The 14,214-nt window shown below is 43.7% G+C and overlaps 1 protein-coding gene across 2 annotated transcripts in view; it reads left to right on the forward strand.

Annotated features, from left to right (window-relative positions):
* The window catches only part of kansl1b (KAT8 regulatory NSL complex subunit 1b), a 193,523-nt gene that overhangs the window by 123,715 nt on the left and 55,594 nt on the right, over positions 1-14,214 (forward strand). For both annotated transcript variants that reach the window (XM_068013093.1, XM_068013092.1), the window contains exons 5-6: positions 2,865-2,977; positions 6,483-6,678. In XM_068013093.1, the coding sequence (XP_067869194.1) occupies positions 2,865-2,977; positions 6,483-6,678 (309 nt within the window). The remainder of the gene's footprint in view (positions 1-2,864; positions 2,978-6,482; positions 6,679-14,214) is intronic.

Here is a 14,214-nt window from a genome sequence, read left to right on the forward strand (position 1 = left end):
TGAGTATTTCTAGTTTTCTGTTTAGATGAAGGAAATTTCTGCTTGTCCGGTATTGAATGTTGTAGTAGTCTGAAAATTTAGAGACATTGGAGGGGTCGAGAGAAATGGTGATGAGTTAGAGCTGGGTGGTGTTTGTGTACCTGTGAAAATGAATGCTGTGTTTTCGGATGATGTCGCCAAGAAGCAGCGTGTAAAGGAGCAAATAGGGGCCAAGGATAGATTCTTGGGGGGGGACCAGAGGTAATGGTGTAGAAACGGGAAGAGAATCCATTGCAGGTGTTACTCTGCCTATGATTCGATAAAAATGGAACGAGGCGACTGCAGTCCCACCCAGTTTGGCGACGGTGCAGAGGCATTGTAGGAGGATGGTATGTCCACCTTGTCAAAGGCTGAAGATAGGCTGAGATGGATGAGGAGGGTTTGTCATAGTCACCTAGGATGTCATTTGTTACGTTGCTAAGAGCCATTTTGGTACTGTAGTCGGGTGGAAACCTGATGGGAGGGATCTAAGCATAGTCTTTTGAGAAAGATGGCATGGATTTAGCAACACATTCAAGGACTTTGGAGAGGAAAGGAAGGTTGGAGATGGGGTGGTAGTTTGCAAGGATGGAAGGATCAAAAGTTCTTTCTTTTGAGGAGGGGGGTGATGACGCAGGGAAACGGTACTTGAGAGAACCGTGGCAGTATCAGCTAACGTGAGCAAGGAAGGAACTTGGGTGGTCAGTAGTTTAGTGGGAGCAGGAGATGGGCCTCTTGGACAAGATGAGTTTGCAAAGGGCATGAGGGGAGGTAGGAAAGAAACTAGAGAAAGAATGAAGTTCAGGTTTAGGGCAGGGCAGGAAGTCCTGCCAAGAGCTGCCAGCCATTCAGTGGGCCAGCAGCACCAAAAGAAGCAGTGGCCACTGCTGGGACTGCACCCAGCTTGAGGAACAACAATGGAGGAGGCCCCGGAATAGAGATAAGCGTGAGGGGCCTCGCCGGGTACAATCAGCTGGGCCCCATCGGGGTGGGGGGATGGCATGTGTTGCAGCTAGTCCCTCCGTGGGGCATGGTGCCTGATCAGGACGGACCCCCCAACCCGCAAGGAGCCCGCTAGGTTTTACTGGGATGCTTTCCGAGGTGCTGAGCTGCCTTACCAGCAACAGCAGAAGGAGGCCCTTAAGGGACAATTAATTGGCCGCTTAAGGGGAATTAATTGGCTTGGGGTGGGTGAGCCGTTGGTCACTGCCATTGCCGATCATAAAATTGCAGGGGTGCAGTAAGGCAATGAGAACGGCAGCCCCTGACTCCCATTCAATTTTACTCCCCAGTCTCCAGCCCGCTCCAGCCAGAGGCTTGAAATTCCAACCTTGGAGTTTGGCCTAAAGGCTGAAATCACTGAGTATGAGAAGTCACTCTGTGTAGGGAGGAAAGCAATAAAGATATCTCAGTGGGAAAATTGGCATGGCAGTACCTTTGCACACATGTCCAAATAAAAGAAGAAAAAAGCAAACTACAGCGGATGTTGAAAATCTGAAATAAAAATAGAAAATCCGGGAAATGTTCAAGTCAGGCAGCATCTGTGGAGAGATAGTTAGTGTTCCAGATCTATGACTAAATATAAGATCCTGAAACAAAGGCCTACGATTTTCTCAGGTACATTAAATGGATAGCTCATCTTTGAGATCAACAAGGAAGTTTGTCGTTAAAAGTGATGGCTGCAGTCATTTAACACCTTAGACTTCTTGTTCCTTTCCCCAACACTTGACATCATGTGAAGCTTATTGCAGCCAACCTGTCTGGTATCCGAGCTTGTGACTTTTTCTTTCAGAAATATCCTGTGCAACTGTGGACCTTTCATGCATTTTATCTCGTAATAGAGAATACAGGTTAAAAATTCAACAGCGACAAAACTCTTCTTTTCGTCACAGTTCTGTTTCCATCTCAAGCATGTAAACGACATGCAAATGTTCTATTTATTCAGCAAAGGAAATATATGCTTCTCAAATTCTCCTCTCTAAATATTTAGTAACAAAGGTGTAGAAAAATCTCTGCACTAGTGTTACTATTTCTCTGCAGGTGTGTGGTGGAGTCTTTTTGCTTTAATACTTTTCAGTTAGCTTGCTTAGGGATGATGTGGACTCCCTCCCATAATTTTCAGCTCTTCATCTTCAGAAAAATGGCTCCAGCACCTAGGCGAAGACTGAAATGTTTGGTGTCAATGTTTGTGGATGGATGCCCTTTGGAGTCCACAGGGAAGGTGGTGAAGAAAACCCATAAAATATCCTGATCCCACATCCCCCTCAAAATGGAAGTCTTGACAGCAGCTGTTCTGAAAATTTATTTTTAATAAATACTTTCCATTTAACCGCACAGAATAGAGAATACATCTGGCCGCTGCTACTCCATGCCAACCTGAAAAAAGATCATAGATGGGTAATATCATTTATTATCAGCAGAGGGGGAAGCAATGAACAGTGTTCAATGGAGAAGTACTCTAAACTAGACAAGCAGAAATACAATATGTTCCATGTTGGACAAAATAGTGTATGATATAAATGCACAATGAATAGTATGGAATTAGCACAGAGTCTTAGAAGGCAGTCTGGGAATAATAGTGGGATTGTTTCTGGCAAATTCTAGGTAATGGTGAGGAAATTAAAAAAGCTAACAAAATGCAGGTAATGCTGAGGTCCATCAAAACATGGTCAGCACTGTGAGATACTGTAAAAAGGCTATCCCAAGCATTGGAGAACAAAGTTCTTCATGCAAAAGGTGATCATTTTGATCTAAGATTTTACTGAATGAGTTAGAATTGTCAAGGGCACTGTGTACTTTTCTTCTTGTCTGCTGCACTATTTCTGATGTATATGCTTGTTTTCCAGGTTATTCCCCCTATTAACCCCATAGAAAATGTGACATCGTGTTCTGCATCAACAGAATCTATACTGACAAAGCCCTGCAGTCACCTTAGGCCTGTCAATGGCGTGGTCAACAGGTAATATATTGCTTTAGTGTTGAAACGTGGACTGTTCCAGGATGCATTTACGACTGTTACAGGCATAGACTTTGAACTTCTCATTAATTAAAGTGTATGATACATGACTCTAAAATGATGAAGGGAATCGTTACGGTTGATGTGAATGAATTATTTATCCTAAATTGTGATTGCAGGATGAGGGGACTTGCCAAACCTGAAGCAGTAATAAAAATGAGGCGAGAGTGTAGCGCATATGTGCAATCCACAAAAGGCCAGTAGCATTTTGGCTTTTATAAGTAGGAGCATAGAGTGCAAGAGTAAAGAAGTGATAAAAGTTTGAACAAAACATTGGTTAGGCCATGGTTAGAATACTATGTACAGTTTTAGCCACCCACTTGAAACAAATTGTCTCGGAGGCATCAATGGGCAATGACCAGGAATGGATATCCTGGCTCTGGATATCCTGCTTCACCTGTTGCATTACCAGTTGCATTTGGAGCTGTCATTTCAAAACACCACGGGAGGAGCCACTTGCTCAAAAGTGAAAGGTTAGCTTAGGGGTGTATGTTTTGTTCAAAGTACTCATTTATAGATGGGAAACAATGGGTGACACAACTTCAATACAGCCCTAGAGCTATCCAACATAGGCAAACCTGCCAAAAGGTGGAAGATTTGTTTCCCAGCAGTAGACATTTCTGAAATTGGTTTCAAACCATGCCCCAATCCATTTTCATCGGGTGGTTTCCCACTGGCCATGCAACTAGACCAGTGCAATAGCACAAGAGACCACACTTGATGGTTTCCATGCTGGTAACAAACTTTAATGGAGTCTCATTAGGTTACATAGAATATACATCACAGAAACAGGCCTTTCAGCCCAACAGGTCCATGCTGGTGATTATGCACCACAGGAGCCTCCTGCCACCCCTCTTCATTTAACCCTATCAGCATACACTTCTATTCCCTTCTCATATTTATGTAACTTCCCCTTCAATTCATAGAAGTGGGGTTTGCAGAATTCAGGAATGAAAATGTTAGCAATATTTCTGATCCTAGTTGTAGCTAACAAGCCTCTGAACACCTGCAAAGTCTTGCAATTTTTGCCCTTTGTTTTTGTTCAGTCAAGATAGAATTCTGCTTTATAGCATGGTGGAATTAGTCCATTGAACAAAATGTACTCCTGTTAGACTTTCATTCCTCTTTGTCACCTCATTTAAATCATTCATCCTAAGCTTCCCAAAGTAGCCTCAGTTCTGTGAAACCTGTAGTGGTAGTGATTAATGTGCATGGGTTGCTACAGCTTCAATGCACAAGTCTGAAGTGGGTGGAATGTTATTTGAGACGTGTTTTTTGACGAAAGACAAGCTGGATAAATGTTGTGCTGCTGTCCATTGGGTTGTGCACCACATCACTTCCCTGCTTATGAAAGGGAGAAACTGATCGTACAAACCTGAGCAAGATGTCGTCACAGAATCAAACAACTGAGAAGTGATGCCAGATCTGTGGTGTGCCTTTGTTTGTCTTTGACGAATGGCTGTGCAACTTGGCACATCAGTACAATGTATATGGAGATGCTAAGTTTAATGCAATAAGGCAAGAAAATATTGAAATTCTGCCCATCTCACCCATTTGGAAGAAAGTGATCTGGCTAGTTTCATGCTCCTACAGCAACCGAGTCAGCTGGATAAAATGGCATGTTTATTCTGTTGTTCGTTTTAATTTTAATTGTACTTTTTGCCAATGCACCATATCTTGGCCAAGTGAGTGTGATGACATGATCTAGGTCAATGCCGCTGTCACCTGCCGACAGGAGTGTTCAAGGGCACCATGTCCACACGTCACCTTGCATTGGAGAAGCAGCTGGCTGCCACCTGGACCCTCCCCTTAGGGTACCACTGAGACTGAGTACACACAGTGCAGGGGATTGTGGACATGAGTGCATGCTCCAGCACTTGGAACACTAGCATGGTGCACTGCCAGCATTATATCCAAGGTAATCCTGTTTGCTTAATGAGTTGGTCATTTTGGATTCCAACAAGGCTGTCAAACCAGTTACTTAACATGGCAGTTCTGATGATGGGTCACTGACCTGAAAGATTAACTCTGCTTCTCTCTCCACAGATGCTGCCAGACCTGCTGAGTATTTCCAGCATTTCTTGTTTTTACTTAACATATCCGTTGTGTTCTTCCTGTGTGAGTTTTCTGGCACGGACGGCTCAGATACCTGTATTTAACTGTGGTGTAGCTTTTGTGCTGAAGGAAACTTTCCTAATATGCAGCAGTCACTTTTTTGTCAAAGGTTAATAAACCATACGCTGCAGTATGTACTAAATGGAAATTACACCTGGAGTCACCACTTTACCGTAATCCATAGCTCTATCCCTGCTGTGTGATGTGATACCCAACAACAGGGCCCCACTGCAAATGGGTTATTGAAGGGACATCACATCTGAGCCCATTGGATGCTTCTGCAGTGCATTCTGGATGTTGTAGCCCATCCTGCCAAGATAGCCGATAATTAAACCCTAATTTATCGAAGTCTCAGTGTGCTGTACAGTCCTGCTTTTTGTCTGATGATACCATCCAGTGTTGTTAACACTGAAGTTAACTTTCCCGGGAGGCAGCTGGCTGCTATTTGGAGTCTCATTTTGAAAGCACCGCTGAGATTAGGCAGTGACTATGGAGGGACTTGCAGATGTGACTCTATTCCATTCCATGATGAAACCTGTTGGTAATCAGTATGGTGCACTGCTAGACTTACCATCCCAGAACGTAGCAACTGGGTCCCAGAATTGTACTTGGTTTTTCTCCTCGCAATCATTTTTATACATCTTTTGCCAGAAAAACCAGATTGAAACCTTGAGTTGTGCTGAAGTTCATTGATCTACAGGTAACTGTGTTGTCATCTTTTCCCTGATGATGTAGTTTTCTTCTAATGGAACAAGCTAAAAGAATAGCACTGTAACCAATGGGTCCGTCGCTCACGATTCTTTACAAATTATCACCCTTAATCATTCTCTGTGACTCGGGGCACTTGTGAAGGAAAAACTGGGAATGAAACTGATTTTTCTTAGAGAAAATACAATGGAGAGCTGACTGAATGCAGGTTTTAAAACATTGAGGGGGTGGATAATGTAGATGTAAGCAGACTGTTAACTGAGCTTGGATTTAAAACCGGCTCAGTTAGATCTGTAGTGCACTGGTGTGTACGTGGTCTGTGAAAGAAGAGAATTGGAAGCTCATCTGGTTCTTTTAACCTTGTGTAGTTTAAAAACTTTCCCTGTGGAAATAACCCTCACCCAACAGAGTCCTTTGTGCTCTTAATCTGCGTTGTGTTGTTGAGGAGGAAGATTTTTGTGGATTTCATGTGTGAATATGTTGTATATTTCTGATCAAGTTTCCCTCCGTTCATGACATGGGACATTTCTTAGGTGATGGCTGTCTATGTGTAAATTCAGCAGTTGAGCAAACTCTGCATTTTTAAAAACTGTTCATGCTCTCTGCACTCTGTTCCTTCTCGCAGTGTTCACAGTTTACTCCCTGACAACAGTTCCACCGACAGCTCAGATGCTGAGGAGCTACTAAATAAAAAACAAAGGTTGAATGTGCTGCCTGTACCTCCTGATAACACCTGTATCGCAGCTCGAGTTCGTCCAGTGTTGACCTGTAAAAAACGGAGACTCGTCAGACCCAACGCCATTCAGCCACTGAACCGGAAGGTGAGTGCAAAATATACTGTCATGAGTGAAAATATAACTTTTTAATGCAAGAAGTGTCAGGAATAAGGGTGATGAACTTAGAGCATGGATCAGTACTTGGAGCTACGATGTTGTGGCCATTACGGAGACTTGGATATCACAGGGGCAGGAATGGATGTTGGATGTTCCGGGGTTTAGATGTTTCAAAAGGAATAGGGAGGGAGGTAAAAGAGGTGGGGGAGTGGCATTGCTAATCAGGGATAGTATCACAGCTGCAGAAAGGGAGGTCGTCGAGGAGGGTTTGTCTACTGAGTCATTATGGGTGGAAGTCAGAAACAGGAAAGGAGCAGTCACTTTATTGGGAGTTTTCTATAGACCCCCCAATAGCAACAGAGACACGGAGGAACAGATTGGGAGGCAGATTTTGGAAAGGTGCAGAAGTAACAGGGTTGTTGTCATGAGGGACTTCAACTTGCCTAATATTGATTGGAACCTCCTTAGTGCAAATAGTTTGGATGGAGCAGTTTTTGTCAGCTGTGTCCAGTATGACTCAGTATGTAGATAGGCCGACTAAAGGGGAGGCTATGTTGGATTTGGTGCTTGGCAACGAACCAGGCCAGGTGGCAGATCTCTCGGTGGGAGAGCATTTCGGTGATAGTGATCACAACTCCCTGACCTTTACTATAGTCATGGAGAGGGACAGGAGCAGACGGGATGGGAAAATATTTAATTGGGGGAGGGGAAATTACAGTGCTATTAGGCAGGAACTGAGGAGCATAAATTGGGAACAGATGTTCTCAGGGAAATGCACGACAGAAATGTGGAGGTTGTTTAGGGAGCACTTGCTGCGACTGCTGGATAGGTTTGTCCCGATGAGGCAGGGAAGGGATGGTAGGGTGAAGGAACCTTGGATGACAAGAGATGTGGAACAGCTAGTCAAGAGGAAGAAGGAAGCTTACTTAAGGTTGAGGAAGCAAGGATCAGACAGGGCTCTCGAGGGTTACAAGGTAGCCAGGAAGGAACTGAAGAATGGACTTAGGAGCGCTAGAAGGGGACATGAAAAAGTCTTGGCGGGTAGGATTAAGGAAAATCCCAAGGCTTTCTACACTTATGTGAGGAACAAGAGGATGGCCAGAGTGAGGGTAGGGCCGATCAGGGATAGTGGAGGGAACTTATGCCTGGAATCGGAGGAGGTAGGGGAGGTCCTAAATGAGTACTTTGCTTCAGTATTCACTAGTGAGAGGGACCTGGTCGTTTGTGAGGACAGCGTGAAACAGGTTGATAAGAGGGAGGATGTGCTGGAAATTTTGAAAGACATGAGGACAGATAAGTCCCCGGGGCCAGACGGGATATACCCAAGGATATTACGGGAAGCGAGGGAAGAGATTGCCGCGCCTTTGGCGATGATCTTTGCGTCCTCACTGTCCACTGGAGTAGTACCAGATGATTGGAGGGTGGCAAATGTTATTCCCTTGTTCAAGAAAGGGAATAGGGATAACCCTGGGAATTATAGACCAGTTAGTCTTAAGTCGGTAGTGGGCAAATTATTGGAGAGGATTCTGAGAGACAGGATTTATGATTATTTGGAAAAGCATAGTTTGATTAGAGACAGTCAGCATGGCTTTGTGAGGGGCAGGTCATGCCTCACAAGCCTTATTGAATTCTTTGAAGATGTGACAAAACACGTTGATGAAGGAAGAGCAGTGGATGTGGTATATATGGATTTTAGCAAGGCGTTTGATAAGGTTCCCCATAGTAGGCTCATTCAGAAAGTAAGGAGGCATGGGATACAGGGAAAGTTGGCTGTCTGGATACAGAATTGGCTGGCCCATAGAAGACAGAGGGTGATAGTAGATGGAAAGTATTCAGCCTGGAGCTCGGTAACCAGTGGTGTTTCGCAGGGATCTGTTCTGGGACCTCTGCTCTTCGTGATTTTTATAAATGACTTGGATGAGGAAGTGGAAGGCAGGGTTAGCAAGTTTGCCGATGACACGAAGGTTGCTGGAGTTGTGGATAGTGTGGAAGGCTGTTGTAGGTGGCAACGGGACATTGACAGGATGCAGAGCTGGGCTGAGAAGTGGCAGATGGAGTTCAACCTGGAAAAGTGTGAAGTGATTCGTTTTGGAAGGTCGAATTTGAATGCAGAATACAGGCTTAAAGACAGGATTCTTGGTAGTGGGGAGGAACAGAGGGATCTTGGGGTCCATGTCCATAGATCCCTCAAAGTTGCCACCCAAGTTGATAGGGTTGTTAAGAAGGTGTATGGGGTGTTGGCTTTCATTAACAGGGGGATTGAGTTTAAGAGCCGCGAGGTTATGCTGCAGCTCTATAAAGCCCTGGTTAGACCACACTTGGAATATTGTGTTCAGTTCTGGTCGCCTCATTATCGGAAGGATGTGGAAGCTTTAGAGAGGGTGCAGAGGAGATTTACCAGGATGCTGCCTGGACTGGAGGGCATGTCTTATGAAGAAAGGTTGAGGGAGCTAGGGCTATTCTCATTGGAGCGAAGAAGGATGAGAGGTGACTTGATTGAGGGGTATAAGATGATGAGAGGCATAGATAGAGTGGATAGCCAGAGACTTTTTCCCAGGGTGGAAAGGGCTATCACCAGGGGGCATAATTTTAAGGTGATTGGAGGAAAGTTTCGGGGAGATGTCAGAGGTAGGTTCTTTACACAGAGAGTGGTGGGTGCGTGGAATGCACTGCCAGCGGTGGTAGTAGAAGCAGATACATTAGGGACATTTAAGCGACTCTTGGATAGGCACATGGATGATAGTAGAATGAAGGGTAGGTAGGTAGTTTGATCCTCGAGTAGGTTAAAGGTTCGGCACAACATCGTGGGCCGAAGGGCCTGTACTGTGCTGTACTGTTCTATGTTCATAACTCCATAATATTTCAGACTACAGGGTCTGATGAGAGAGTTGGAGCATAAATGTTTTGCCACTAGAAATAGTTGATGTGGAGAACTTTGAGGCAAACTGGATGAAGTAGAGCCAGATACAGGGCATTGAAATGAGTGCAAAGCAGTATAATTAGTTTTGGATTGCTGTAGAAAAGCATCAGTACAGACATAAGTGAACCATAAAGCCTCGTTCTAAGGTGAAAATCTCAAAAGCATAACTCAGGAGCATTGCGTGTTTTTTGAGGGCTTTTGCATGGGTTATTGGATTAAATTCTTAGACAAATAAGAAACTTAATGGTGTGCTTGATTAGTGATGCATGTCTGTGGGATTCTATACATCACAGCACTTTTTGTTCATATTAATCCACTCTGTGCCCTGGATTCTTGACAAATCAGTACCTGATCCAGGCATAGAAATCTGGGAACATTCCCATTGATTTTCCAATCATGAAGCAGCAAGAATCTTGCTTTATTTTGGAGTAATTTTGCACCCTCCTCTTTTCAAGGTACCTTTGGTACCTCATCACGGTGTAAGTTAAGAAAGCAGGTACTGGCTGGCACTTTAATCCTGGGGGCTTCAATTCGCCACTGCTGAGAATAATTGCACACTTTCCAGTAAACATGATTGGGTGGAAAACATTGGATGAATTTTTCACCCATGCCCCAGTTGGTGCAAGTTTCTCACCTTGTACTGAAATATGTCTGGAGTGGCTCTTGAGCTGGTCTGAACTCACAGCTCCTACTTTTTGCAATGGGACATCCAGGGCATTAACATAGCTTAGCTGGGAATGTGTTCCAATAGTCTCCCGTTAGTTCAAATTTGGTGTTCTTTAAAGTCTAAGATTTGAAGATAGCATTTTTGATACCTTCCTTCACCTGTAGGTACTTGGCTTCATAAAGTCATAGAAAGTTTAAGGCACAGAAAGAGGCCATTTGACCCATCGTCTCTGTGTTGGACGAAAAACGATCCACCTATTCTAATCCCACCTTCCAGTATTTGGTCCGTAGCCCTGCAGATTATGGCACTTGAGGTGCATATCCAGACTCCTCCTGATTGAGTTGAGGGTCTCTGCCTCAACTACCCTTTCAGGCAGTGAGTTCCAGACCCACACCACCCTCTGGGTGAAAAAGCTTTCCTTATCTCCCATTTAGTTTTTCTACCAATCACTTTAAATCTATGCCCCCTTGTCACTGACCCCTCTGCAAAGGTGAATAGACCCTTCACCTCCACTCTATCCAGGTCCCTCAAAATTTTGTACCTTTCAATCACATCTCCCCTCAGCCTTTTCTGTTCCAAGGAGAACAACCCCAGCCTATCCTTTCTTTCGTCATAGCTGCATTTTTCCAGTCCTGGCAACATCCTCGTAAGTCTCCTCTGTGCCCTGTAGTACAATTCCTTTCTGTAATGAGATGACCAGAACTGCACACAATACTCAAGTTGTGGCCTAACCAATGAGTTATACAGTTCCAACATAACCTCCCTGCTCTTATATTCTATACCTCAGTTACTAAAGGAAAGGATTCCATATGCCACCTTATTGACCTGTCCTGCTGCCTTCAGGAATCTGTGGACATTCACCCCAAGGTCCCTTATTTCCTCTACATTTCTCAGTATTTTCCCATTTATTGTGTATTCCTTTGCCTTGTTTGACCTCCCAAATACATCACGTCACACGTCTCTGGGTTGAATTCCATTTGCCACTTTTCTGCCCATCTGACCAGACCATCAACATCTTCCTGCAGCTTGCAGCTATCCTCCTCACAGTCTACCACACGACCAATCTTTGTGTCATCTGCAAACTTCTTGAACATTCCCTCTACATTTACACTCAAATCGTTAATATGTACCACAAAAAGCAGTGGACCCAGTACTGAGTCCTGCAGAACGCCACTGGAAACAGCCCTCCAGTCACTAAAATAGCCGTCAACAATTAACCTTTGTTTCCTGCTAGTGAGCCAATTTTGTTCACCTTGCTGCATTTCCCTGGATCCCATGGGTTTTCATTATTTTAACCAGTCTGCCATTTGGGAACTTGCCAAAAGCCGTGCTAAAATCCATGTAGACCACATCAACTGCACTACCCTCATCTATCTTCCTTGTTACTTCTTCAAAAAATTCGATCAAGTTGGTCAAACAAGATCTTCCCTTAACAAATCCATGCTGACTATCCTTGATTAACCTCTGCCTTTCTAAGTGACAATTTATCCTGTCTCTCAGAATAGATTCCAATAATTTGCCCACTACTGAAGTTAGACTGTCTGGCCTGTAATTATTCAGTCTATCCTTTGCTCCCTTTTTAAACATAGGTACAACGTTAGCAGTTCTCCAATCTTCCGACACCAGCCCTGTATCCAGTGAGGGCTGGAAAATGATCGTCAGACCCTCTGCTATTTCCTGTCTTGCTGCTTTTAACAGCCTAGGGTATATTTCATCTGGCCCTGGTGATTTATCAACTTTCAAGAATGCTAATCCCATTAATACTCTCACTATGTTTATCACATGCAATACTTCACACTCCTCCTCCTTAATCTCAATATCTGCACCGTCACCCTTTTCTGTGAAGACAGATGCAAAGTATTCATTCAGAACCATACCAACATCTTCCACCCCTACACATCGGTTACTTTTTTTGGTCTTTTATGGACCCTACTCTTTCCTTAGTTTATCCTCTTACTCTTAATGTATTGATAAAACATCTTTGGGTTCACCTTGATTTGGCTTGCCAATATTCTTTCATGTCCTCTCTTTGCTTTCCTAATTTCCTTTTTGATTTTGCCCCTCCACTTTCTATATTCCTCTCAGCTTTCTGTAGTATTGAGTTCTCGGTGTCGGACATATGCTTTCCTTTTCTGCCTTATCTTACCCAGTAAGCTCCTTGACATCCATGGGGCTCTAGATTTGGCCATCTCACCCTTCATGTATTTGAAAAAGAGATGATTTTGAGGTGACTTAGTTGAAGTTTTCAAGATTGAAGGTAATTAACAAACCCGAACTGAGGAAATTATTCTCCGGTGAAGGGTTCAAATTTCAATGAGCACAAGTTAAAAAGGAGGAAACTAGAACTAAGAGGGGAATTCATTGTGATCATTTCTTAGCCAAAGGACAGTTGAGTTGTGGCGCAAGTTGAAGTAAACAGTATAAATAGGGTCACGAGCCAGTTAAATGTATTTGTGGGGTCATTTCTGAAGTAAGAAGCGATTCAGGGGTTAGTTTGGGTTGGGGAATATAGTGAGCAGGTTGGGAGATGTAAGAAGCTGGTTGACTTGGGGGATATGGGATGGTAAGATGATGAATATTGGAGCGATTAGTTGGGGTTTGGAAAATAAGTTTTTTTTAAATTCATTCTCTGGATACGGGTACCACTGACCAGGCTGGCATTTATTGATTATTCTTAGTTGCACTTCAGAAGATGTGAGTAGGCTGTGTTCCTAAATCACCACAGTCCATGTGGTGAAGATGCTCCCATAATGCACTAAGGTAGAGAATTCCGTGGTTTTGATCCAGTGTCAATGAAAGAATGATACATGTTCAAGTCATTGGGTGGCTAGTAGGGATTGGAGGATACTGGGGTGGTTGGTTGAAGTTGGGAGGCATGAAGATTATTCGGTGGGATTGGGGATATTGTGGTGGATCGTGGAATTAGGAGACATCGGGTGCTAATTTGGGGTTAGGAGACAAAGAAGTAGAGCATGGCTACCGGACCCAAACCCAACGGGACCCGACGACATGTGTCAGGTTCAGGTTGGGTCGCATTTCTGGGTCAGGCATTCAGGGTCGGGTCGGACATGCTTTCTGTAAGTGGCTTCAATGTTAATGTACTTTTTGGACTTGAAAGGTTGTTTAGTTACAGTTTTTTAAAGCTTGTGCAGATAAGCAATAAAGTGAAAAACGGAAGCTAGGTTAACTGATGGTCGGGTCGTGCGCGAGAATAAATGAAAGGACTCAGGCCCGGTCGGGCTCGGGGTCGGATGTGGTTCTGTCGGGTTTCATTTGCAGACTCGAGCCGGCCTTTACAAAGAAGCGATTGGTTGGGGTCCAGAGTATGGGATCATCAGTTGGATATTCTAGAATGGTACCTGGGATGAGAGACTTCAGATATGTGCAGAGATTAAAGAAGCTGGGATTGTTTTCTTGAGCAGAGGTGGTTTCAGGGAGATTTAATGGAGTTCAAAATAGAGATTTTGATAAAATAAATAAGGAGAAACTGTTTCCAGCGGCAGTAGAGTTGGTAACCAGAGAACACAGATTTAAGATAATTGGTAAAAGAGCTGGGGGAGGTGAGACTTTTAGTACAATCAGTTGTGATGATTTAGAATGCATTATCTGAAAGAGCAGAATAAATGGTAAATACTTGAAATCAAGAACTTGGCAGGGTCATGGAAAAAGGACAGGATTGGAATTAATTGGATAGCTCTTTCAAAGATGCATGATAAGCTGAATGACCACCACCTCCTATGCTGTATGATTCTAGTATGTTCTGTAAGTTAGTTCCTGGATGTGAGCATGTCAGATATTCAGTTGGAGCAACAGATGATTTTAGATTTGGATGTTCAGATGTGTATTCTCTTCCTAACTGCTGTTGTGCATTTAGATTTGTTACTAAATCATTTTTGCATATTGTCCACAATCCTCTTCTACCTACATTCTTCTCTGC

Source organism: Heterodontus francisci, chromosome 33 (assembly GCF_036365525.1).
Source record: "Heterodontus francisci isolate sHetFra1 chromosome 33, sHetFra1.hap1, whole genome shotgun sequence".
NCBI lineage: Eukaryota > Metazoa > Chordata > Chondrichthyes > Heterodontiformes > Heterodontidae > Heterodontus > Heterodontus francisci.